The sequence below is a fragment of the Hirundo rustica genome, chromosome 5, assembly GCF_015227805.2.
Source record: "Hirundo rustica isolate bHirRus1 chromosome 5, bHirRus1.pri.v3, whole genome shotgun sequence".
Classification (NCBI taxonomy): domain Eukaryota; kingdom Metazoa; phylum Chordata; class Aves; order Passeriformes; family Hirundinidae; genus Hirundo; species Hirundo rustica.
Genome location: NC_053454.1, coordinates 52,169,057 through 52,193,198, shown reverse-complemented (window position 1 = coordinate 52,193,198; position 24,142 = coordinate 52,169,057). Strand labels below are relative to the sequence as shown.

Below are 24,142 nucleotides of genomic sequence, written 5' to 3'. Positions count from 1 at the left end.
CTGTGTGTCAGTCAGTGAAACAAGCACAATGTCTATTCTTAGCAAATAATAATGGTTATAGTTGTTTTGACTCATCTGAGGTTTTCTTGAGTGGCTAAGTTGCTAATGGAACTGATGTTCTGAACTCCTACAGACTTCTTGGTATTCTCACAGCCATGTATTTTTTTGCAAGTGATGTACCACCTCCCTTGCTTTCTGCTTGTTCTCATACAAAGTTCTTTATCTTGATGTAGAGTCTGTTTCCTTTTTTTTGTGTCAAATGCAAGACCTGGCCTTAGTATTGTTTGCTCTTAAGTTGCTCTAAGTTGCTTAAATTTTATTAACTCATCTGGTAGAAGTACCTTTATTTATTTGTTTGTCTGATTGATTGATTGGTTTGATTTTTGTTGTTTGGTTGTTTTTTGGTTTTTTTTTTTAAATAAATAAATGTATACCTTTTTCAGCTTAGGAAATACGGTCTACAATGCCGCATTAAAAGACTGAAAAAGTTGCTTAGCTGTCCCCACAGCAGAACATTCCCTGAAAATTTGCTGTTTGCACTGTAGGAAAGAAAGCTCTCCCAAATTACTGTTCACAGATTTCTTTTGGTTTGGGGGATGGTCTTGTTTTGAACAGTGTTGTTCAGTAATATCTTTGCTTGGAAGGATGCCAAACTCATCCAGGGCAGCACAGGCAGCTCTCCCCATTGTAAGGCTTCCAATTAAACTAATGCTACCAGCTGTGTGTTCTTTTGTCTGCCCTGGACTAGGCTGTGGGATTGTGCTTCCCACTGTATCTCTCCAGCAGAGCCTGTTGTCTCCATATTAATAGTTTGGGCAAGAGAAGGGGGGCTGTGAAACAATTCAGAAAAGAGAGGAGATGTAAAGGAACTTCTGGCAGTGTGAGCTATGCTCAGGAATGGGCCTTCTAACCTTGAAAAGATGTGTGTGGGGAACACAAATACAATCTCTTTTATCTAAATCCTGCAGAAATGTTTTACAAAGGTGTCAAAGTATCATAATCACTGAAACATAAGGGAAATCAGATTACTAATACCAAATTAGTCATGCAACAAAGTGATGGCAGAGTTGGCCCCAGGATATGCGTCTTCAGCTTCTCAGTCTAGTGTCAAGTCCTCTAGACCTTGTTTCTGGGCATTGGAGACAATGGGGTGAAGTAGGTGCGGGAAAAATAAAAATTAACAAAGAAGAGATGGACAAGGTGACATAAAGAGGAAAACCAAATTGCTTTGCCTGGTTGGAACAGATTCTAAGGAAAGGAGAACTGGCAATGGGAGGATGGAAGCCAGTGCTATCTGATGCTCAGGGCAGGAAAAATCAGATAGGAAGGAAAGTTAGAACTGAGATAGAAAGGAAGGGAAAGGGAATGGAAGGGAAAAGTGCAAGACAGTCTGCTTTGTAGGGGCAAGGAAAGTGTAATTTTTGTCAAATGTCATCAACTTCAATGTTTTATCCTCTTAACAAGAAAATTAGCCTGATTTATTTTGAGCAGGTTCAAAAAATGAGAAAAGCTGATGCTCAAGGTTTTAACAGGTTCTGTTGTTGTTTTTTTCCCCAAGCGCTTCTACTCAGACTTTCAGAGAACACAGAATTAGAGTAAATCCCTGTGATTTTATCAGGATGTTATCTTTCGATAAAATTATATTTAATTTTATATTAATCTGCTTTAAGACTCAGCCTTTTTGTTTCCATATAATTGCTGCTGTGCAGCAATTGTCTGCTCTGCAGCAGGCAAGCTTGATATTAAAAGGGTATCAGAGAGTATGTGTTGCCTAGTAACTCCTCAAACAGTGCTGGTTAAGGAAATAAAAAGATCCAGAAATACAGCAAGGGTGAAGGAGCAAAGTAAGGGATGGAGGAAGTTATCATGGTATACTGAGGTAATATATCCATACGTCTGGTAATCAAGTGGAATCTACCAATTATTGCATTTGAAATGGAAAGTTTTCATTTTGCTGAATGGATGAATGGAAATTGCTTGTGCAACACTTTGAGCAAGGCTGCTAGCAGTAGATGATATTTGGCTCATGTCAGTGAGGGTTCAGCACAATAAAAGGGAATATTTTGGAGGCATTCTTGGAATCTGTGCCTGGGTTTCCTTGCATTTCTTGTAATCCGATAGGCTACCTTACCTTTGCAGACAGATGCCCTGTTGGGATGGCAGGACTCTAGAGGTCAGTTTTGTGATGGGTATCTAGCCTTTTCTCCAGTGAATGTCACTGCCTAGCCTTAATTGATTTTAACTTCCTTCTTTCCCTGCCCCTTTTCACCTCTTAGTATGCGTTTCAAACCTTGATACAAGTGTTGCCTGGCACGGCCTCCTGTTTCCAGATCTATCAGTACTACAGCCTCTTTTGACACCTCAACCATAGGCACTCTGAAAACACCATGTGCATTTTGGGGAGTATATTCCGATTTACATCCGAACAGACATGGCAGCTAAAGCCACTCTTCACCTGAAGATTTGAGGCTGTGTAACCTTTAAAATGGTGGGGGTGGTTCTAAATGTTTGGGGTTTTTTTAAATTCAGGCTTCTTGAAAAGCTGGGAACTATCATTTTTCTGAGACAAGGCCTGGATGAAATTGTTGAATGCCAGGTGAAAACAGATTTTAAAAACATGGAAAGTTGTCCTGCTGTTTCTCTGCCTGATGTGCTAACCTGACAAGACACGTGTCCTCTTTATGCCTCTGTTGAACTGAATGGATGAGCTGCAGGCTGGCATGCGGGAAAAAGTAAATAAATCAGGACACTTGTCCAAAAAGAGAACTTGTGGAGCCTTCTTTCTGTTTGGTGGCCTTTGTTAGCTGTGGTTCTTTCAAGTACTCTAACTGAATCCTGCAGGCCATGGCATCAAAATACCTTTCATGTATAAATCTTTCTTCCCTCCGAACTTGGGAGACTTTTAGTTTATTTTTTCAAGGCTCAGATTAATTATTGCATTTTAATGTGATGAATTTAATGCTACCATATTTGGCAAAGCTTCTATACTGGAAGATATCTGACTCAGAAAAGGCTCTCAAATGCTTTTCAATATTAAAAATTCCAAAAGTGGTTGTGGTGTTCTGTGCAACAGAGATGCAAATGTGCTTTCTGGTAATAGTTTTTATATATCAGAAGTTTGGATTATTTTTCCAAAACAAAGAAATCCCAAGGCTTAGAAAGCTCAGCTGCTAAGGCTCAAACACAAGTTTGTTTTACCATCAGGACAAACTAAAATCCCTTAAAGGTTAATTACAAGTGAATTTAAAATACTGTTAGTCCGAGTTGTGTATAATGTAGTGGCGGGAGGGAAATGTTTTACTAATGTTTACAGGGAAGATGTAAATGCAGTGGAATTCTGTAACCTTGTCCAAAAAAGGAACAGGATAGACTCTGTTATCTGCATTGCAGAGGGGAATATTCTTTAAAATCCAGTCAATAATTTCATCTCCCTCCCACTTTATCCTTATTTCCTTCTGAAGAGTTTTCAGCATATATTAAAAATGTGCTGTCACTCTTCTAGAAATAATTCAGCTCTTAGTCTGGGATGAACCATTGTGTTATGAAGGAAAACTAATTTGCAAGAACAGAATTGCCATCCAAAAGTGACTAAAAAGATTTATTGGAAATTTGAGGCCAATCTCACTTGATCATGGATCTCATAACCACATTTCATTCTACTTGCATCTGAGATTATGGACACCAAACAGAAAGACCTGTAGTTTATCTGTTTAAACTTCTTGTCACTTTTTGTGGCTGTTTTCTTGTGAATACATTATCTTTCTGCAATGTATTCATCAGGGTTTTGGGGAGCTTTTAAAGGTAACAAAGACCAAAAAAAATTGCATTTTGGGAGGGAGCAGAACATCACTCTGAACACTGAAAGAAATGCAGATTTTAACCTTATTCCTTATCTGTTGCACAACAGAGAATTTGCATGCTATGGTCCCTCAGTCTTCATCAGCATGCTGAAGCTTAGGAAGGATTTGAGGAGCAGCCAACAGCATATTCGCAAAATAAACAAGCAATAATGGCTTATATTTTCAAAGCTACACAGAAGCCACCTAAAATGCATTTATAGGGGCTCAGGTATTTTGACCCTTGAATCAGCTGTTTATCCTGGATTGGATGTGGATTAGTACAAACAGGGATGATGACTTTATGGAATGCATTAATAAATCCATTAATACTCTCTTCATTGCTACTCTGTGGGGAAAACCTGATGCTCCTATGGATTAGATTTTTTTCTGTGACCTCTGACCAGGTTGTATGTTTCTTGGGTGGAATTGGGAATAAATCTGAGTATTCTTCCAGGGAACCTGTGATTCATCTAATAGTGAATAGTATAGGCTCTGAAAGAGAGTAAGAAGATAAAAAATGTTTCTGTGGAAAGACTGTATTCACTTTCAACAGAAATCAAAGGAAAGCAAATTTGGCCCAACTGTATGGAGCCCTCCAGGTGACTAAGTCCTTGGAGCGCTTTCAAAACATAGAGCAGATGCCCAGGGTAACAAACTGTTTATAGTCTCCATCCCAAACCGGAGATATCAGTCGAGAGAGGTTTTCTTCCTCAGGTTCACATTCAGATAAATAGCTTGGAGGCATTACACTGTGTGGATAATATGTGGAAAACATCCAGGAGCAGTGAGGTTGAAATGATGTCAGCTTTGAAGGGGACATCCAGGGGAATGAGGTTGGGGTGTGCGACTCAGGCCCATGGGACCATGATTCTGGGAACAGTGTTTAGATCTTGTTTTTGTTCACTCAACATCATCTCAGTCAAACACCACTACCAGTTCTGGAAGGAGCCCGGTGCTTTCTAAATTATAGAAGATGAAAAGGACTGTAGAATACATGTCTGATTATTTAAAGAGATCCTACCCACTATTTATGCACAGCATTTAGCATTTTCAAAAACATAGCGTTAAGAGTTGGTCTGAATTTGTTTAACCAGCAGTTTAAGTGGGAGCAAAATTAGGCTGCTATCCAAGTCTCTAGCGATTCTATGCTACTTTTTTTTTTTCAGTTTGGCTCTTCAGTTCACCATAGATGAGAGTGACATGATTTACTATCAGAACATGGGAGAAATAAGAAAGAAAATTCTCACTTTCATAGCAACAATTAAATCTCAGTAGTCCCTCTTTTTTGGTGCTCCTTATTTATTCCTACATCTGTTTTTAACTTGCTCTTATTTATAGATTTTTTAGTTTTCTTTCTAAATTACAACAACTAATAGTTATTTAAGGACCTACCATTGTTTCCATTTCAAGAGAACTCATTTTAGGGACGCATTTGTTACCATAACCATTTAAATTCTGCTCTGCTGGAAATGCTTGTACAAGCTGGTAGCCTGAATGTAAATTATTTATTTCAAATTGAATTGGTTGTGCTCTTTATTTTAAAAAAACAGCATACTAACCACAAAATTATGTTTTTTATTTCCTTTAGTTGCCTGCCAAACTCGCAAGAGATTTTAACTCTAAAATATTGCTTTTTTGTTCCTGGCGATTGGCCTACCAGCGTTGAAAATTCAGAAACTTTGCATTTTGAAAAAAGACCAAGATAAGCTGGAGAGTTAAACATAGTGCTGAATGCATGCCAGCATGTGCCATATATATATATATGTATATGTATAATGGCAAAGCATTTTACATCATCTTACTGATATTCTTCATGTTCTCTCTATGCAATGCTTAAAATAATGTGACCAGTTTTATTCCTTTAGCCAGTGAAGATGCAGTTGTTAATAGCATCTACTCCATGGTTGTTATAAGGGTGAACTAATATTTGGACAGCTTCTGTTTAAACGTAGCTTATAGTATGAATCAAGATTTTAGGAACACTGTTAGTGAACTTCTGCTCTTCCTTTGGTGGATTTGCAGTGGAGCTTGTGTACAGGTCCATCTGAGTTTGGCATTTCTACGGGCATGACTGAGGACTTTTGAGAGACAGCAATATTTTTAATTCTGTAGTTGATGGCAAACTAATATTCCTTGATCATATTGGCAGTAAACTAAATACCAGCTTGGAAATACGACCAGCCAAGGAGGTTGTAGTAAATTAAATTGCAACAGATTTTTGAATGCCAAGATAGCATTCAAGTGTACACGTGTGTATATATATATATATAAGTATGTGGGGGTTTTCATATAGACGGGGCAAAACAAAACTTGCATATTTCAGGCTCAGGTAAGGAATCAAAGCAGGATCTCAAATATGTTTGAAATACAGCTTTTAGTCCATTCATAAGGTATAGTTGAAAGATTTGGAACACTAGGAAAAGGATTTAATAGAGCTTTTGTTACTGAGGGGGGAAAAAGGCTTTAAGAAAACACGTAGACTTCAGTCTTGTGCTTTTTACCAATGAACTCCTCTGCAAAGAGTTCATTGACAAAGACAACAAAAGTTCTTTTTGGCTGAGAAATATTTGAATGTTATAGATGATGTTTTTACATATTTCATAGGCTTTACTTCGTATGTGTATATACTGCAGAAATTATATTTCTTTTCAAAGAATAATCCAGTCAGTCTGACTCAGAGGTGAACTCTCAACTCAGGGACTGATTTTCTAGAAAAAGCTGCCTCTGAGATATTGTCCCTTCTCCAGCAGGTATCTCTCTGAGTATTAGCTAGTCTCCAAGAGTGCAGGAGTAAGGTCTATTTGAACATAATTAAGCACGTATTGTCCCAATCCAGCGCACAGTTCTCATAAGTATATCCGGGAAGAAAGAGACACCCGGGCAATTTCAGTCCTGAGGCTATTGTAACAAATGTGATGCAGTGTCAAGGGAGAAGATTTTACTCCTTTATTCAGTCTGTTTGCCAGTATTAACATTCGGTCCTGTGGAGCTGAATGTTCCATGCTGTTATCTTCCTCTTCATGTTTCAATAACAATTTTCATAAAAAGCATGTCTCCCACTTCATGGCATTACAGGGAGTGGTTATTCAGAGTCTGAAATTGTGCCTGGAAATTTGGACATTTTCAAGCAATTTCTATAATGCATTTTGACTTGGCTATATTTTTAAAAGTCAGGTTTCAGAGACTGGAGGGTCACACCACATATTTTATTTGAACAAGTGAAATCAGAGGCAAAAACCTTAAACTTTTGTTGAATTAAAAGCAGGATTTTGCAAAATCTAACATTAATTTTATCCGTATCACTTCTATCAGTATCTAGCAATATATCAAGAAAAAATAGATTTTGTCTCAAGCAGCAGCATTCTCACTGGGATATGCAACCTAGATATTGCAGTCCTTGGTACAGGAAAACCTTATCAAGAAAGAGATTCAGCATCTCCCTAAAAATTTAACTTGACAAGCCTTTTATCTTTGTTGGAACTGATGATAAAGGACTGTAACAAGTAGCATAAAAGTTGAATAGCTATTAAGATTGTTTTGAAATGTTCCAAATTTTAGAAACTTATACCGAGGATTTTGTTGTCCCATTGCCAATCATATTTGATACTCTCCCGAAGAAGGACACATACAATTAATAAAAATGTATTATCTTTAACCTAAAGTCCAGAACCTGAGCTGTGTTCAGAGTGTGTAACAGGGGGAACACTTTATCCTAAGCCAAACCACTTTGAAATCTCTGTGTGGGCATGTTCTCTCTCCCATATTTATCTGCATGAAGGAATTCAGAAGGGTTCACAAGGGACAAAGCCTCCACAGCAGCATGAGGGGGCCCTGGGAAAAAGCTCTTGTGTGTTCCAGGTATCTGTCTCTTATTGAAAATAATACTCTGGCTTTAGGAGAAAGTGGTTGTGACCTCTGGTGCTGTCCTTTGGCTTCAAAGTCAATCTCCATATGGGCCTGAATGTGGAACTGCATTCCTCACACTGTAAATATTCCCATTGAGATCAATAGGTGTGTTTGCAACGTAAAATATTATTCACTGTGAGTAAGAGCCAGATGATATGAGACAACAGGTCTGGCACTAAAATAATGTTTTTATATTTTTAGGTGAATATATTCTCACATGTGGGCTTCTTGTGCTGGCCTGCACCTGTTGTGTGTGCACAACAGTCCTGCAGAAGAAATAATTGTACAATTTAGTATTATATATTGATGTGTGAATACATATATTTTTTTTTTTACCACCCCATTACTCATTTGCATGTGTAGATGCAGGTTAACTGCTTGTGTAACTTGGACAGTGATAAATAGACTATTTCAAAATTTAGCCTTGGGTGTTTCTGGGGAATTATGCTACAAGTCCATGTTATTTCTTCATTCAAGCTCTCCAGCCTGTTAGAAACACAGTATAACCACTTGACTCTGATTCGCAGAGTAACCCTTCAAACGACCTAATTATTATTATTAATTTCTTTGATATTAAATGATTGCATCAACGTTATTCATGATGAATGTGATTTTATTAATGTGGATGTCACTGCCATTGTACTTGAGGCTGTATACTGTAACTAATAGGACCATTCGTTAGTTTTAAGGTGTTACATTTTGCCCAGTCAACTTCATGCCTTTCTTAAGGAGGTGAGGAAAGTAAATTTATAGAAACTGTTCATTGAACTTTGAAAGCATTTTGCTATTTATAAGATTAATTTGGGGGGGGGAAGGGAAGGTTGTTTATCTTCTAAAGAAAAAGAAAAGTTTGCGAGATACAGGTATATATGCACCTCGTATATGTGTGTGTGTGTGTGTATATATATATATATACACACACACACCTCTTAAATCGCAGAAGAAACTTCATTTTTCCTTGGGCAAGTTAATGTATGTTTCAGTTGTCTTCAAAAGTTGATATCAAGCCTGAGCCGTTATTTGAAGATTTCCCTGTATAATGCAAAGATGCTGTCATTCATGGAGCTGTTGTGCTAGACTTTGAAGAGTGCTTATCTCCTTAGGTGGTCACATTAATTCTGTAGCCAAAATTAGTTCTTAATGTTTTTGAGGAGATCCAGTGTTGGGTCTTTTTTCTAAGGGAAAATTAATTTCTGTATAGGGTGGGCAGGACAGTCTTCCAGCTTAGACCAAAAGACACCTCAAAGTGAATAGACTAGCTTTGTGATTTTGATGAATTTTCCATATGGATTACTCAGTATAAAAAATGTACCCATAATTTTCCTGATTGGACCTGCTGTGTTTCAGCTCCCAGTGTGTTTCGACAGCAAAATAGGCTGTGTGCTCTGAACCACTCTCACTGCCGATTTCACTGTGTTTTCTTACAGCCTGTGACCTGATGAACCAAGGCATCCTAGCCCTTGTCAGCTCCATCGGCTGCACGTCAGCAGGATCCCTGCAGTCTCTGGCCGATGCCATGCACATCCCTCACCTCTTCATCCAGCGCTCCACGGCAGGAACGCCAAGGAGCGGCTGCGGGCTCACCAGGAGCAACCGCAACGATGACTACACGCTCTCCGTGCGGCCCCCTGTCTACTTAAATGATGTCATCTTGAGAGTGGTCACAGAGTATGCCTGGCAGAAATTCATTATTTTTTACGATAGTGACTATGGTAAGTGTTTATATATCAGGGTGGTTTTTTGTCAAATCCACAATCCTGTTGAAAAGCGTCACATTACAGCTTTATAGTCTTCCAGTAGATTATGTTCTGCTTGTGAACATTTATGGTTCTGGCAGCATTTCACAGCACCTCAGAGAAATCTATTTCTAAAATCCATCAACACTTGGAGATTTATTTGATAATGTCTTTGTTAGAGTTAGCTGATAAATGAAGAACTTATATGTTTTTCTGTTCAACTTGTGTTTATGAAGCATAAAAGTTTTTAGCAAGCTCTCTTGGTTTTTTGGGCAGTAGAAACCTAAAATAACAATTCAAGATGCAACATTAAGATTTGCATTCTGTAGATTTGTTTATTATTTGGTGAATCTCTTCTGTTGGCATATACTTTCTGGTCAGACTCTGAGTCAGTGGTGAATGTAGGTCAGAGGTTTGACAAAAACCAAGTGCTAGTCGTAAATATAAAACATGTAGAAAGACGTTCTGGAGAGTGAAGAAGTTGAGGAGGAGGGCTTGGACAAGCCAGTATTCCCTCTGTTTTGAGTTCATTCAGTGTTCCTGAAAGGTGCTGAATTGGTGGTTTTTGTGTGATAGAGTAAGTGTGACACAGATGGCGGTGTCACAAGACTGCACCATCCAGCTCGGTGAATCAGCCAATTTCAGCTGAGATATTTTCTACAGCTGACAGGAGAACTGGAAAGATTTCTGCAGTATGCCTGCAATGTCTAACAAATTTAACAATCTTTATTTCTGTGAAAAACTGTTTTGCAATGAGATCTGTTTTCTTCAGATGCATCCAATATTCATAAGTAATCACTACTGGCTTGGATGAGCATTTTAAAACTTATGTTCAAAGTTAAATCTTTAAGTTACAGAAAAATGCTCACTTCAGCGATTTACTGTGCATAATATCTGGTTCATTCAGGTCAGGTGTTATTGATTTTTGTTCCCTGCCTACATAATAAATTCTTAAATTAAAAGAATAGAAAGTGATGAATAGGAGAATTCTTCTTTATAACAAAGCAGCACCTAAAAGCACTAGCCATGGGATAAGGAACACAAACACAAAACCCCTACCAAAAAATGAACAAACAAAATATCTAAAATCTCACATCAGAGTATTTTTGTTCAGAAAGTATGAGTTTGTGTATTTAACTGCCAGGTACCTATGAAGACAATTATAAACTTTTCATTTAAGGGATATCTTTTTGCACGTATTTTTGAGTTCAAAGGCCTCAAGCAAATTTTATACTTAATATCTTTGAATAATTATATTCAAAAATACTGGGTTTAAATTATTTAACTTTCATTATTTAACTTAAAAAATACAGTTCAAAGACCTTTTTGTCCTTGATAAGTGGGGAAGAGCTTCATAATGGTGTGACTTAGGTAACACAGATGCCTGCCTGCAAGGAATTAGTTTCAGAGCAGTAGCTCGTTCAGTGATACACCATCCTCATATGTGACCTGTGGCAAATATTTAGTCTCTGTACCAGCCTCTCTGGCATTCTGAATTCAGTAGTCAACAATTAATGCCGTACTAACCAAGACAGATTGGTTATATGACTCTAATTAGCGGTCACCATCACAAACATCAGGAAAAGGTGCAAGAAAACCCCAACATTCTGCATTTAGTATATACTGAGCAGTCTGACACCTTTCTGACCATTTGCATGGCTTGGGTATTTTGGAGGGGATAGGTGGTTATTTTGGGGTGAGGGGTGTGTGTGTGCGCATAGTTTGGAATTAATGCCACGGATAAAATGATTTTAACCGCAACCTGATTTTTAAATTAACCTGTGACTCCAAGTAGAGCTATCAGCTGTGCCAAAGTATGTTTCTTTAGATTGTATCAAGCTAAATTTTTGATTTCAACAGGCATCCTAGGACAGAAAACAATGTTTCTCCCTCCATTTTTAATAACAAACAGAGCCAGACTTTCAGATCACCATCTCTAACCTGAGACCTCTCATTCTTTTCCTTTGTTCACTGGCTATCCGTTCCTTCTTCTTGTTCATACTGGAGCTCCCCTCTAATTCTTTGCTACCCTGTTTCAGGTGAAATCATGAGGTTTAACACTGTGTTTGGATTGTTCACAATCCTTTTACCCAGTTTTTGATCTATGACAGCAGTTTTTCACATGGTAACATTTTTTGATTATTATCCCCTAGAGAGCAATCTTGTCAGATTGTTATCCATATTAACAAATTATATCATTTTCTCCCCTTTTCCTGCTATTTTTTTGATAAACTGAAAAACTTTTCTCATATGTTAGCAGTTCACATTTTCTCTTTCTGGATTATCTACTGATGGAAGGGGAACTAGCACAGAGGGAGGGACAAAGAAATTAATGGCATGAAAAGAGGAACTGGAATCACTTTTTAATGGATTACAGAGTGGATAAGTCTGAATGGAGTATTCACCATGCTTTAAGCAGCAGGTTGGACAGTGTGATGTCCTGAAATCCCATCCAACTGTAACTATCCATGTTTCTGTGATGTTTGAGAAAGCCATTCTTTAGGTGGATCTCCAGATGTGAAATATTTTTGCAAAAGAAAACTGTTCCAGCGTCAGTTTGAATTTTTAAAAAGAGAGTTGGCCCAAGAACTGCAGAAGACCCTGGGAAAGGGAACGTTGCCATTAGCTTCTGTGCCTGTTTTAGGAAGAAGTCAGGACTGCATGCGGATATGGGGTGGAGATCCAGGCATAATTCATCCCCTTGGTCAGCATCAGTGCAGATAAGGGTGGTTGCAATTTGCTCTAGTAGATCGCAGTCCTGTATCTCATCTTGCTTGAGAGGTTCTGCCACAGTGAGACTTATTTATTTTTTCTAAAGTAAAATTCTTTCTAAAAGCTTTGTTCACTGTAACTGCTTGCAGCAGTTAATGTTAGACATTTTAATAGAACTTTTAGTATTAAACATTAAAGCAGGTGGGAGTTTGATACCTGCATTAGAATTAATTTCACATTAGGAAGAGATTATCGATATGTTGTGCACAGCTGTCTGCAGAACTGACACCTGTGCAAGCAGCAATTTCTTGCCCTGGTGGTATTTTCTCATGTGCAGCGATCATTCCTTCTCCAGGTGTGTATCATAACATGAAGTGGTGTCTCCATAATGGTAAATGACACTTGACAAATAATGAGAATATAGATTTTGGTATGTGTCCATCTTTTTTTTCCTCATTGTTGTCATATTTTTGTAAGGAAGAAAATGTGAAAGTGCTAATGGACTTGACCGATCCAGCAACCAGCAGAATTTCAGTACTTTCCAATAAATTATTTTGTATAGCCATTTAATTTAATTATTTTAAACAAAATACTTTAGTTGTATTACTGTAATTATTTCAATTAATAATTTTACTCTGTGGAAGAAAATGGGTCTTTCATATTTAAAATAAATTTTCCTACAGTAAAATTGGGATCTTATCCAAAGTACATACTGCTCTAAGCCAGTTGCCTTCCACCTTTAATATAAGCTGTGAACCTTTATGTGTCAATTTATCAAAATCAAAGTTTTAAAATTTTATCAATAGAATGCTTTTGAGTTTTATCTTGCAGTCTATCATAGATTCTTTTTCATTATCAGAGCATTTTTTATAATGGAAACATTTTCTGCAGGTCTGAGAATAATTTACTCTATGTTATCCTCTTTAAAAATCTCAGACTCTTATTTTGAATATAACTAGATGAGTATATTCAGTTTGACTGTTTTTAACATTACTGTACTAACATCTAAATCTTAGAAACTTCAAGTCTACTTAAAGGTTCTGTACTGGCAAGGAAAGTCTTTGAAGGAAGCAATTCTTTCATTAAGTCATAACCACCTGGATGTTGAAAAAGTGAGGTAGAAATGAATTTCTGAAATAATTAACATCTAAGTTTTCAAATTATGTTTCTTTTCCAACTATTTTAAGAAAAAACAAAGGACACCTTGATAATTGTAAAAAAACCCGTATTTTCCTACTGTTGACTTAGCAAAGACTAAGTACAGTCTCTAGAAAAGCCGTAGTCTTTTCCAAGTGGTAGAGCCTCCCCAGTAACAAGTGTAAGGCCAACATACAGTAGGCATTAATCAGCAGGGATGTGAGAAAAAAGAACATTTTAAAGTGAGCAGGCTTAGGTGATATTTGCTGTATTTCATTTACCACAATTGTATCTTTAGTGTATAAATTCAGGTGAACTTTTGAAAATCAGAACAAGTTGTCTTTTCCCCTGTCCTTGGACTCTGCAGTCGTGATCTAGACCAAACTCCCAGTGCAGTCAGTCCCCTTGTATTCAGTGTGTTTTGTTCTTCTGGTAAAACTAGTTAGGGCCTGTCCAGGGCATAAAATCTGATTTAGTTTAAGAAAATGTAATACGTGGATATTAAAAGCATTCAAGAGCTAATCTGCACTTCTTCAAAGTCCATTAAAGAGAGTCTTCTTGCTGAGATAAAGAGTAGGCGGCATGAAATGCAGCAATATTATTCAGTAGATTGATGCCTTTCTCAAACTGCTATTAAAATTACTATCCACACAGAACGTAGAAGCCAAATTTACTTCATTTAAGCAGCCAAATCAGCTCCTACTCCCTTCATTCTTGCCTGCTCAGCTCAATGTGTAGGATTACTGTGCAGAGAGTGTTTGTGCATCTCCTCACAAGCAGATGTAGAGACCGAGAAGTTCCTCCTCTAGTCTAAATTCCTCCTTAGCAGCATCAGCACCCTTTCAGTGAAGGCATTTTCTAATAACATATATATTTGGAATTGTAAAAAGAACCACTGCTGTCTGTAAATATTTTGAGCAAGTTTGCCAAGTTATTAATCTTCATCGTTTCAGGTTCAAAACAAGCAAAATGCAGTTTGAAATAGAAAATCCTACCTGAATCACAGACTGGCACCTGACAGTGGCTAGTCCCCAAAAAACAACATGAAAAAGACACATTTCATGGAACGAAATAGTAATTTGAGACCAGAATGCGTGAGTCCAGGCTGTACAAGCAGAGTGATTGAGCTGCAATCCCAACATATTGTTGGGTTTTATCTCTGTGGTGTATCAACAAGGGACAAGCTTTTGCAATTCATGTTTTACTCACGGACCGTTTACAGCTCACTGTATTTTCCAGGAAAAAAGTAGACGCTTTTCTGTAGTAGTAAATTCTTTATGAAGAAACCAGTCAATCACTGCAAGAACATAGTTGTGAATTTTGTGCAATTTGCAGTGTAGCTATCTCTGCATTTCTAAGATGAAAGACAGAAAATCTAGCTGTTTGAAAACATTTATTTTTAATGTTTTGTTGCTGCTAAAGTAGGTAGAAAGATTCTGCAATTTTTCTCTTGAAAGGCTGAGGGAATAAGACTTTTTTTCTAGATAATTAATTTTATCTTAATCCCTATTCTTTTATCGTTATGATCGTAACATTTTAAAACTCTTCTGTATTTCATATTAAAAGAAAAAAATCTTAATCCCACTTTTCTTTCCCAATTTTTGACCTAAACTTGTGTATTTCATCCCAGCATGCTTTTGATATGCAGCCATTACTGGAGATCTATGAAATATTTACTGATTCCAGAACTAAGGTATCTTTCCTTATGGTTTTTTGACCTTCCTACTGCAAATATTTGATGATGGATATTTGCCATTCCCTTAGGTGATAATTTAATTTTAAGTTTTGTAAAGAAGATTTTAAAAAGCAAGCATTAAGGCTGTGAAGGGGATTTGCTCTGTGAGGCTGAAGGAGGCATTCCCATAGGAAGCAGAGGTTGAAGAAGTAATTGTCAAGACTTGGCTGGAGCAGAAGGGAGGAGGTTAGCAGTAAGAAGGACTTTAGTGGGCACCTATATTGAAAAACTTCCTCATGGATCTCCCTTCTTTCTCCTTTATCATATATAAGTATTTCCAATTATTTCTGCACAAGGAAAGGATGAAGGCAGTGGTGTGAGGTACCTGGCCAGTAGAAGGTGTCTCAAGCTCAACCTAAGAGAGGATTTTGGAGAAAGAGACCAAAAAAAAAATAGAATCTTAAGGAGAAAGCAGTGGCATCTGTATCACTGAGGAGTTCAGCCTAAGTAAACAGGTCTTTAGCATTATCCTCATCCCTACCCCAGAAAGGCAGTGATTTTCAAATGTGTAATTCTGTAGAATTGGAGTGCTGTTCTTTAAAGATCCCAGCAAAACAGGGATTGTACCTGGAACCTGAAATGCTGAGCTGCTTGCAGAAAGGCTACCTCCTGCATTTTAAGAGCGGTGATATCCTGGGATGATGCCCATCTTTTAAGTATGGGCCCCAAATTCCCAGCATTTCCTTTAAAACCCATATAGAGGAAGTGATCCTGTGGACACTTTCCTGCACACACATTTCCCAGAAATAAATATGATGACCACTGGCATAGATGTGCTTGAAACCATAACATTTTCTAATAGTTTAAAGTTTTAATGCAAGTTTAATAAAGACTCATAAAAGAATCATGCTCTCTTTAATCGATTGCAAATGCTTATAATTACCCTGAGGCTGTTTTCAGCTGCTTGATGACTATAATATTCTCAAGTCTGTCTCCAGACAGTCTTAAAACTGTTTATTACTCATCTGGCTCTTTGCCAGCTTCCCGTACTCATTTGCTTCACTGTGCCTCAATAAACATATAATTAATTCAAGCTTATTACTGAACTTTTTTTTTTTTTTTTCCATTAGTATTTATTACGTCATTCAGATAAGGACAGGAGCATTAGTTTTCATCTGTGTAACTTTAGTGTGTCAGGGGAGAACTTCTGTCACAACTTGCATTTGCTGATTGACGTTACCCCTGCAAATTGCGTATATAATTTGGGTGACCCTAAAACGATTCAACTTCTGAATTACTCTATAGAATTCAGTAGTGGAAATGTAGTGGAAAAGTGGGCCTGCTTCTGCCTTTCAGCCACAGAACACTTGGAGGAATGTATTGCAGGAACTATAAGTGAATATGGAGCAAGCTAAAAGTGTCACTCCCTCACATTGCAGTCCTTAGGGAGGGGATGGGTAAAGTGTTCAAGGTTTCACCTGACAGACCTGTGTCTTGTTAAGCTGGGCCAAAATAAAACTGTAGGTGTTCTCCCAATATCTGTGCAGCGGGAGAACTCTGTAAATGAGGTGTTATTTTGAGGTTCTGCAGAGGTACAAGATTTCATTTGTATATGCAGTCTTCATCAGAAGAATAGTGATTTATTTAAAGAATCTTTGAATACCTGAAGCTTGTCCTGGTATCTGCCACTGTTTGCTAAGTATTTTTCAACTCTCAACACATTGTTCTGTCTTCTCAAAAGTATTAAAATTAAGTTTGTAAGTTTATATTTGGCAGCTAAATAAATGACCAGTAGTCAAATGAGGAGACTTTTGAGAAAAGTGATTTTTGCATGTTGAATTGAAGAAATTATATCACCATTGGGCGATTAAAAAACCAACATGGATTTGGCATAGCAACATCATAAATGTCAATTAGTATCACAAATTGAAAAGGAAATTTGTCTCTGAGAGTTGTAACCAGTCAAGAAAAGGACGAATCAGAGACAGGAAAGAAATATTCGTAGCAGTATTCCTAAATCTTAGTTTATCAGCTTCACTTTTGTAGGTTTTGTTTTTCACAGCACCAGTTCACTCATAAAATATTCCTGTTTCTGTGTTGACAATGACAACTGACAGTGTTCTTTAGGAAGAGATTGGTGCAGAGTCAGAGAGCAGTTTGTCTTAAGGAAGTTTATAGCATATATGCAATCATGAAATGGCTAGGGTTGGAAGGGGCCTTAAGAACCATTTAGTTCCAATGCCCTGCCACGGGCAAGGACACCTCCACTAAACCAGGTTTCTCAGAGCCCCATCCAACCTGACCTTGAACATCTCCAGGGATGGGGCATCCGCAGCTTCTCTGGGCAACCTGTGGCAGTGCCTTACCACCTTCATAGTCAAGAATTTCCTCCTAGTATCTAATCCAAATCATCCCTCTTTCCTTTTGAACTCATTGCTCCTTCTCCTGTCACTGTAGTTCCTGGGACAGAGTCCCTCTCTGGCTCCCCTGTAGCCTCCCTTCAGGTAGTGGAAGGTTGTTATGAGAACTCCACACAAGCTTCTCTTCTGCAGGTTGAGCCCCGACTTTCTCAGCCCGTCAAATATTCACAAATATTGTTCACTGCAAGGACACTCTCTGTTGTTTTTTTACTCCAACTCCCTGGCAGGGATGCACAGTTCCTCACGCTTATGGAAACCATCAGGGAGTTGTAGGGAGAGCTGGTGAATTGTACAGACAGACCTACAATAAATAAATAAATAAATAAATAAAGTTGCTATTTAATATAAACTTTTATCTAACCAGAAATGTAAATCCTGTACAACATAACTTCATATGTAATTTTTTAAGTTTGGCATCATTTAAAGGCACTAGGCAGGGAAAAATTAATTACTTTGCAAGAGGTTGTTTCACTCAAAGACAGCCCATAGAAGACCTTTGGAAATCTCTTATGCAAACTGCAGTCAAAAGGGAATTGAATGAAGAGATAGAAAGCAGGTTATGCAGTCAAAAGTACATGAATAGAATATATTGCCATGTCAGCCTTCACAAGCGAGGCTGTTGATCACAATCTGACTTCCTTTCTGGTTTTTGAGAAGTTGCAGTAACAGCAGATACTCTGAAGGATTAGTTCTAGCTTCATTCTTATTTATCTTTTTTATTCTTTGCTTTTTTCCTCTTTCTTTCTAGTAAGAAAAAAAAAAAAAAAGAAAAGGCAAAAAGAAACTCAAAGGAAGCATCTTGTGTCAACTTTCAGTAAGGTTCAAAACAGAAGTCTTTCAGGATTTGAAAATTGCAAATGTTGATATTTTTCCTGTAACACTCATTCAGCTGCTCAATGCTATCTGTATTGATTTTTCTTATTTAAAGGATAATTTCTTAATAACTGATAATGTTACACAAAAGTAGCCAATGTAAACAATATTTGAACCTTTAAAATAGGGGTTACATAGGCATTTCACTAGTGCCAAAATAGTTCATCTTAAACAACAAAAATTGAAATCACCTGCTTATATTTCAAATTGAAATGGAAATATCTTCAAAAAAGGAAAAAAGTATACAAGTGTATTTTAAAATTTTTTTCTCAGTTCAGTGATATTAAAAAATTGGAGACAATTTGTTGACTTTATGTGTAAAAATTCAGACAATTGCAAACAAAGGGGGAAAGACCCCAGTCATTTGTACCATTTACAAATGTTCAGTTTCTCCCAAGATACATTTCCACTTCTTAGGTTGCAGAGATTCTGATAATATAAAGGAGATTTTGCATGTAATTAAACATTTGGGCTTGAATTTACTTCTCATGAGTTTGAACTACTGCTATATTCTCTGAAGATAGATCATCCAGCTGAAATTGCTAAGAGCTGGTCCTTCCTAGTTCCCAAATGATAATATGAAAGATCTGTGATGATTTTTTAAAATTCATTTTAATTTGGAGGTTCAACAATTTACATATAAGATGATTAATGAGAGGGCATCCCACTGCTGTGAAAGTAAAGTGAAGGACTGTTGCTGAATCATCCTGCTAAATGTTGTTTTCCTCAGTCTGGATCTTAACCATGTATTAATAGAGATCCACTTGTGCACAGGAATGCAAACACTTTGCACAAGTCTTCACACATAGCAGAGGCACCATCAGAGTCCAGCTGAAGCTGCACAGCTCCCTTGTGTACAGGGCATTGCCACAGTTAATAGTTGCTGTCATGTTAGCCAGCATCGTGGAAGGAAGAATCACTGTGGCAGACTTGTAAAGCTATTCTTGATAAGAATTTGAACAGTTATTTGCTATACGATGGCTTTTCTCATAATCTGTACAAATAAAGTGGTCTTTTGTGTAAATCAGCCAGTGAATATTTATGACAGGCACATTCACCTTTACCACTGCAGCTGAATCAGTTGGTATTTATCATCCAGATACTCTGAGGAGAATGTTCTCAGATCTCAAATGCCATCAGAGGGAGGATGAGCTAATGACTGTGAGCCAGGCTTGAGACAACCAAAGTGCAGTGAGTGCCTTGTAATTTAGGTGGAACAATAATACAGGTGGATGGATTAGTTTATTACCATTAGTGAATAGTGCCATCTTTCTCATCTCCTGATAATAACGTGATCTGAAATTTTTTTTATGAACTTTGCATCTACTTGTAGATGTTTCTTCTTAATAAGGGTGTAAGAGGTACTCAGCTTACGAGTTTTTTTATTATTTTCTGTTCATTTTATTCAGCTTATAAAATCTTTACTTCATATGCATCCTGGTGTTCCTGTATGGGATGCCTGAAAACCAGCATATTTTGTTCTAGGCTGCCCTGATTATTAGGCTTTCTCCAAGATGGATTAGGGGACTTGCTCCCTCTATATAAAACAGAGACGGCAAAGGAAAGTTATGGGGGGCCAGAGAGAACAAAAAAGTGAGATGAGATCTGATCCCATTATTAAAATAAAAACCCAAAACAAACAAACAAACAAAAATAATCCTTGTGCAAGAATCATAGAATGTTCTGAGTTAGAAGGGACTCACAGGCTCATTAAAGTCCCACTCCTTGTCCTGCTCTGAACAGCCCCACAAGTCATACCATGTGCCTGAGCTTTTCCATTAAATGGTTCTTATGGTTTGTGTTAGGTGAGGTCTGAGTGCTCCTGCCAGGCTGGTCATTTAAGAAGATTTAGACCTGTTATCTTTGAAGGGCACTTTTATCTGTATTTAAGAAACATGTGAGTACGTGTTTCTAGTGCTCTCTTCAGTATCAAAAAGATTGTTCAGTGAGAATAAGGTGTGTGAGTTTATGCTTAATTTCCTGAATTCTTTCTTAGGTCAGTATCCACGATATCTGACACAGAAATTATAAGGTTGGTGAGGCTGTCTCCTGAATTTGGATCTCAGCTGTATTACAGCTGAGAGCAGTATTATACTGGGTACCTGCGCTTGAGCATATCAGCCAGGTCTGCAAAGCTTCAGAGGCTCTGGGCCTTGAGCTCTCCTCTGCAGGATGCTCTGCGTGGGCTCCTCAGTGTGGCTGCAGCCAGGCTGCCGTGCCCAGTGTCAGACCTGCTGCACACCACCAGTGCAGACCATAAGACCTCCCTGTAGACCTCGGCCTTGTGGCATGGTTCTGTATGCCAGGGAAGGACATTTACAACAGATACAACAGAGGCCTTGATAAATTTTGCTTGCTTGCTTGCTTTATTAGCATTTCCAAGCCAACTTCACAATCTCTTAAATTGAGCACAGTTTTGGTTATAAGGTGACTGTTTGGTAATGCTTTTAAATTTCCAGCCTGGTTTAACACTATAGGTGATGCTGACTACAGAGGGGTACTGTGTTCTTGTGCACACTTGTGCAGACTGGAAGTGATGGCTAGTAAAAAATCAGGAAATGTAATACTGAGTAAGAGTGGCATTGACCTGGGAGAGAAGATAGCAACTCGGGCTTTAGCATTGATCTGTCTCTATGTGCTAACTTTGGCTTTGATCACTAAGGAGGATAATCAATACTGGTGATAATGGGGAAACTCTTCTGAATTTCTGTCAATGACTGTAACTCATCAGATTTAAATAGAAAGTAGAAATTTGACTTCTGGCTGGGCAACAGGTTGGTTGGCTAGCAAATTCAGGGCAAGAAACACCTATGTTCCAGACATGAACAGTCTTGTGTCTCCTCAGTAAAGCCATCTGTGCCACAGGTTGCTTGCCAGATTTTTCTGCAGAAGGAGTTTATCTATTAGAAAGATGATTCCTCAGTTCAGTGTGGATATGTGCCACTTTGAGGCAATCCATGCAGGAAAGATAATGCTGCCCATTCAGTGGCAGCATCTGTTCTTTGGCATTCGCTTTGAATATGATCATTGCTGGTGACTTGCTGCTGAAATATTGGAAGTACCATCATGATTTAAATAGCATTTGAATTGCAGGGTGTTTTTTTGTGCTTTATGCTGTTTCACAGCAGCAGGTGAGTACCACCAATACCTTCATTCTGCTGCTGGGTAAGCTGAGGTATAACCAGAGTCTGTATATATTTCCTGCCCATGTCTCTGTGTAATAAAGACAGAAGTAATAAAGAAGAAGTAGGAATCCTGGTTTGGTACATTTTACGTTAGAATGGTGGTGTTTCCCTAATAGCATATCACACAAATATGATACAGTTGACATGATCATCTAATAAATGTAGAGAACAATAATGGATTTCCTTTGTCCCATCATTCAGTGAAGATTCTATATGGTTGTTTTATTGTTTATCTGCAGATCTTCATGGCAAAGAAAACCATTTGATCCTATAATCTGGCTTCTGGGTCAACACAGATCATGCAGAATATCAGTCAATAACCCCAGTGTGTTTATAAATTCAGGTCAAGTGAAATTATAATCTTGTTTTGAAAAAGAACTGATGAAACTTTGCTTGTTCCAGCTCAGCCTGTTCTGGTGTCAGAAAATATATGGATTTCTGAGATAGAATTTAAGTCTTTAAAAATGCCTTCATAGTCTAAGTAAATTTTTTCCTGATATTTTGAAAGCGTATTTAGATCCCATCCCATGTGTTCTTTGTGCTTCAGTCACTTTGACTTCAACCGGTCAGTTTTACCCATTATATGATTTATTTAGTCTGGATCCTGAGTAATTCTCTGAGTGTGTGAGCCTCAGGAACTTTAGAATGAAGGGGTTAAAGTAGAAAGAAGTTATTTTATCATTTGCATAAAACTAGACATATTTGTAGCACTTCAAATAATTTTGTTGGTATTTAAAGTGCCAAAAATTTCTAACATCTCTGATTAGATTGAATCTAATTTTCCTGATTTAGATATTAAATAGAAGCTGTAATTAGTATCTGATTCTCTCATGGAACTTTATTTTTAGGGCATGCATGTATTTTATTCATGGTTAAGCTATCCTACAAGTGTTCAGTAATGCTGATGTTTTGGCAGTGTCTGGAGAGTGAGGTTTTGGTGATGAATGTCTAAAATAGCCTAAAATACCATTTCTTTCCAGTTCATGGTATTTTGGAGCTCTAGACAGATGACCCAGTTTGCTGATTGTGATGGGCTTCCAGGACTAACCCTGTTGAATTATTCTTGTGTACTGTTTGATTATAAGATATTGCATGGCTATTTCTGCATAATTTGAAGCATCTCAGTAAACTGGTGCTGGAGGAGAACGGCTGTCTGTAATGCTCTCTAGTTAATTGATCTTTGCTGGTGATGCAGGCAGAGTGTTTTTTCTCCTGTGCAGGCTGAACTTTGTTTTTCTAATACGGCTGTTTGTGGCACCCCCTATAAGAAGAACAGGAAGCAGGGGAAGTCAGTAGGTCAGGATGAAAGATCTGAGTAGCCAAGCCATTGAGAATGTCTTAATTGGAAGCTTTCTCAACTATAAGATGTCTCATGCAGACACATAATAACCCTGTAGCTCCAGGTCTGACCATTCCCCTGGAAAATGAGTGATTGAGAAAAGCAAAGGAGCTGCAGTCCCTCAGAGACTGTACCTAAGACTATGCATCTACAAGAGACCAGATTCAGTATTCTAATAGGAGAAATATTTTCTGGTGATTTTAACCACAAATGCCTCCTAAACCTGAGGAACCTTTATTTTTTTGAAGAAATGTCTCTTCAGAAATTCCTGTTTACGTGGGTTTACTGATTTCCTTTCTTCTTTTTTCCCTTTCCCATAGTGTGTGTTCCAGCTAGTGTCTGTTGTGTTGACTCTAGGGCTGTTTCTTTTTCCCCTAACTGAGAGCAGTTGGGTGTGTGGGAGGCTTGCATGCCAGTAGGGAAGGAAGGAATTCTTGCTGAGTGTCCTCTGGAACAGCAGGTCAGAGTGACTGCTGGAGGGCAGAGTCATATTGGGGAACTGGTGGCTTAGCTCCTGAAAACAAGATTGACAACCTGCAGTGGCGACCAGGAGTCAGATAGTGAGGACTCTGTGAGGCTGAAGGGATTTTCCTCAGGTCTGGAAGGCCCTGATCTGACTTGTGAAGTCATTGAATGATTTTAAGTTTTAAGCATAAAGTTTGGGGTTTTTAGTTAAAATCATTCGAAAGAGCAAAGGGAAAGAAAAAATCAGCTTGACTCAGCTTCCTTTCGAAGTCATTCTTAAAGAAGGGCTTACCCAGAGCAAGCCAGAAAGCTCTACAGGAGCAGTTTGCTGGGGAAAATTTCCTCAATTCAGCCACTGGTATCAGATCATTGCAGGCTGTATCATTGCAACAACTGTACGTCTGGCTTTTGTTTTGTTTTTGAAACAAATAAATAGTTGTGAAGTTTAAAACAACATAATGACTTTTTGATGAGTGAACCGCCCAAGCTTCAGTTAGATACATCAAGCTACGTAGCATGGATAACATAGTTTTGAGTTTCACAAAAGTAAACAACCTGCTTCCTGCCTTTCTCCTCCTCAGTTGTCCTCTGACAGCCCTTGCTTGAAGGAAAAATTGTGTGTGATGGTCACCATGGTCTTATTGCCCTGTATGGACTTTAGTGTGAAAGTTCTTGAAGAAAGATTAGGACAAAGTGTCATGGTTAGATGGCCAAATTGGAAAAATTGCTAGAAGTTTTTGTAGGTCTGTTTTGGACAGTAGCTGTTGTGTGGCCATTCTTTCTCCTGTTTTAGTACTTTAAGAAATGCAGTGAGAATAGCTCAGGAAGAGGTTTAATGAATATAAAGGGCAAGCC

The 24,142-nt window shown here is 38.0% G+C and overlaps 1 protein-coding gene across 3 annotated transcripts in view; it reads left to right on the top strand.

Annotated features, from left to right (window-relative positions):
- Positions 1-24,142, top strand: part of GRID2 (glutamate ionotropic receptor delta type subunit 2) — an 819,802-nt gene that overhangs the window by 526,511 nt on the left and 269,149 nt on the right. For all 3 annotated transcript variants that reach the window (XM_040064665.2, XM_040064672.1, XM_040064673.1), the window contains exon 4: positions 9,173-9,457. In XM_040064665.2, coding sequence (XP_039920599.1) covers positions 9,173-9,457 — 285 coding nt within the window. The remainder of the gene's footprint in view (positions 1-9,172; positions 9,458-24,142) is intronic.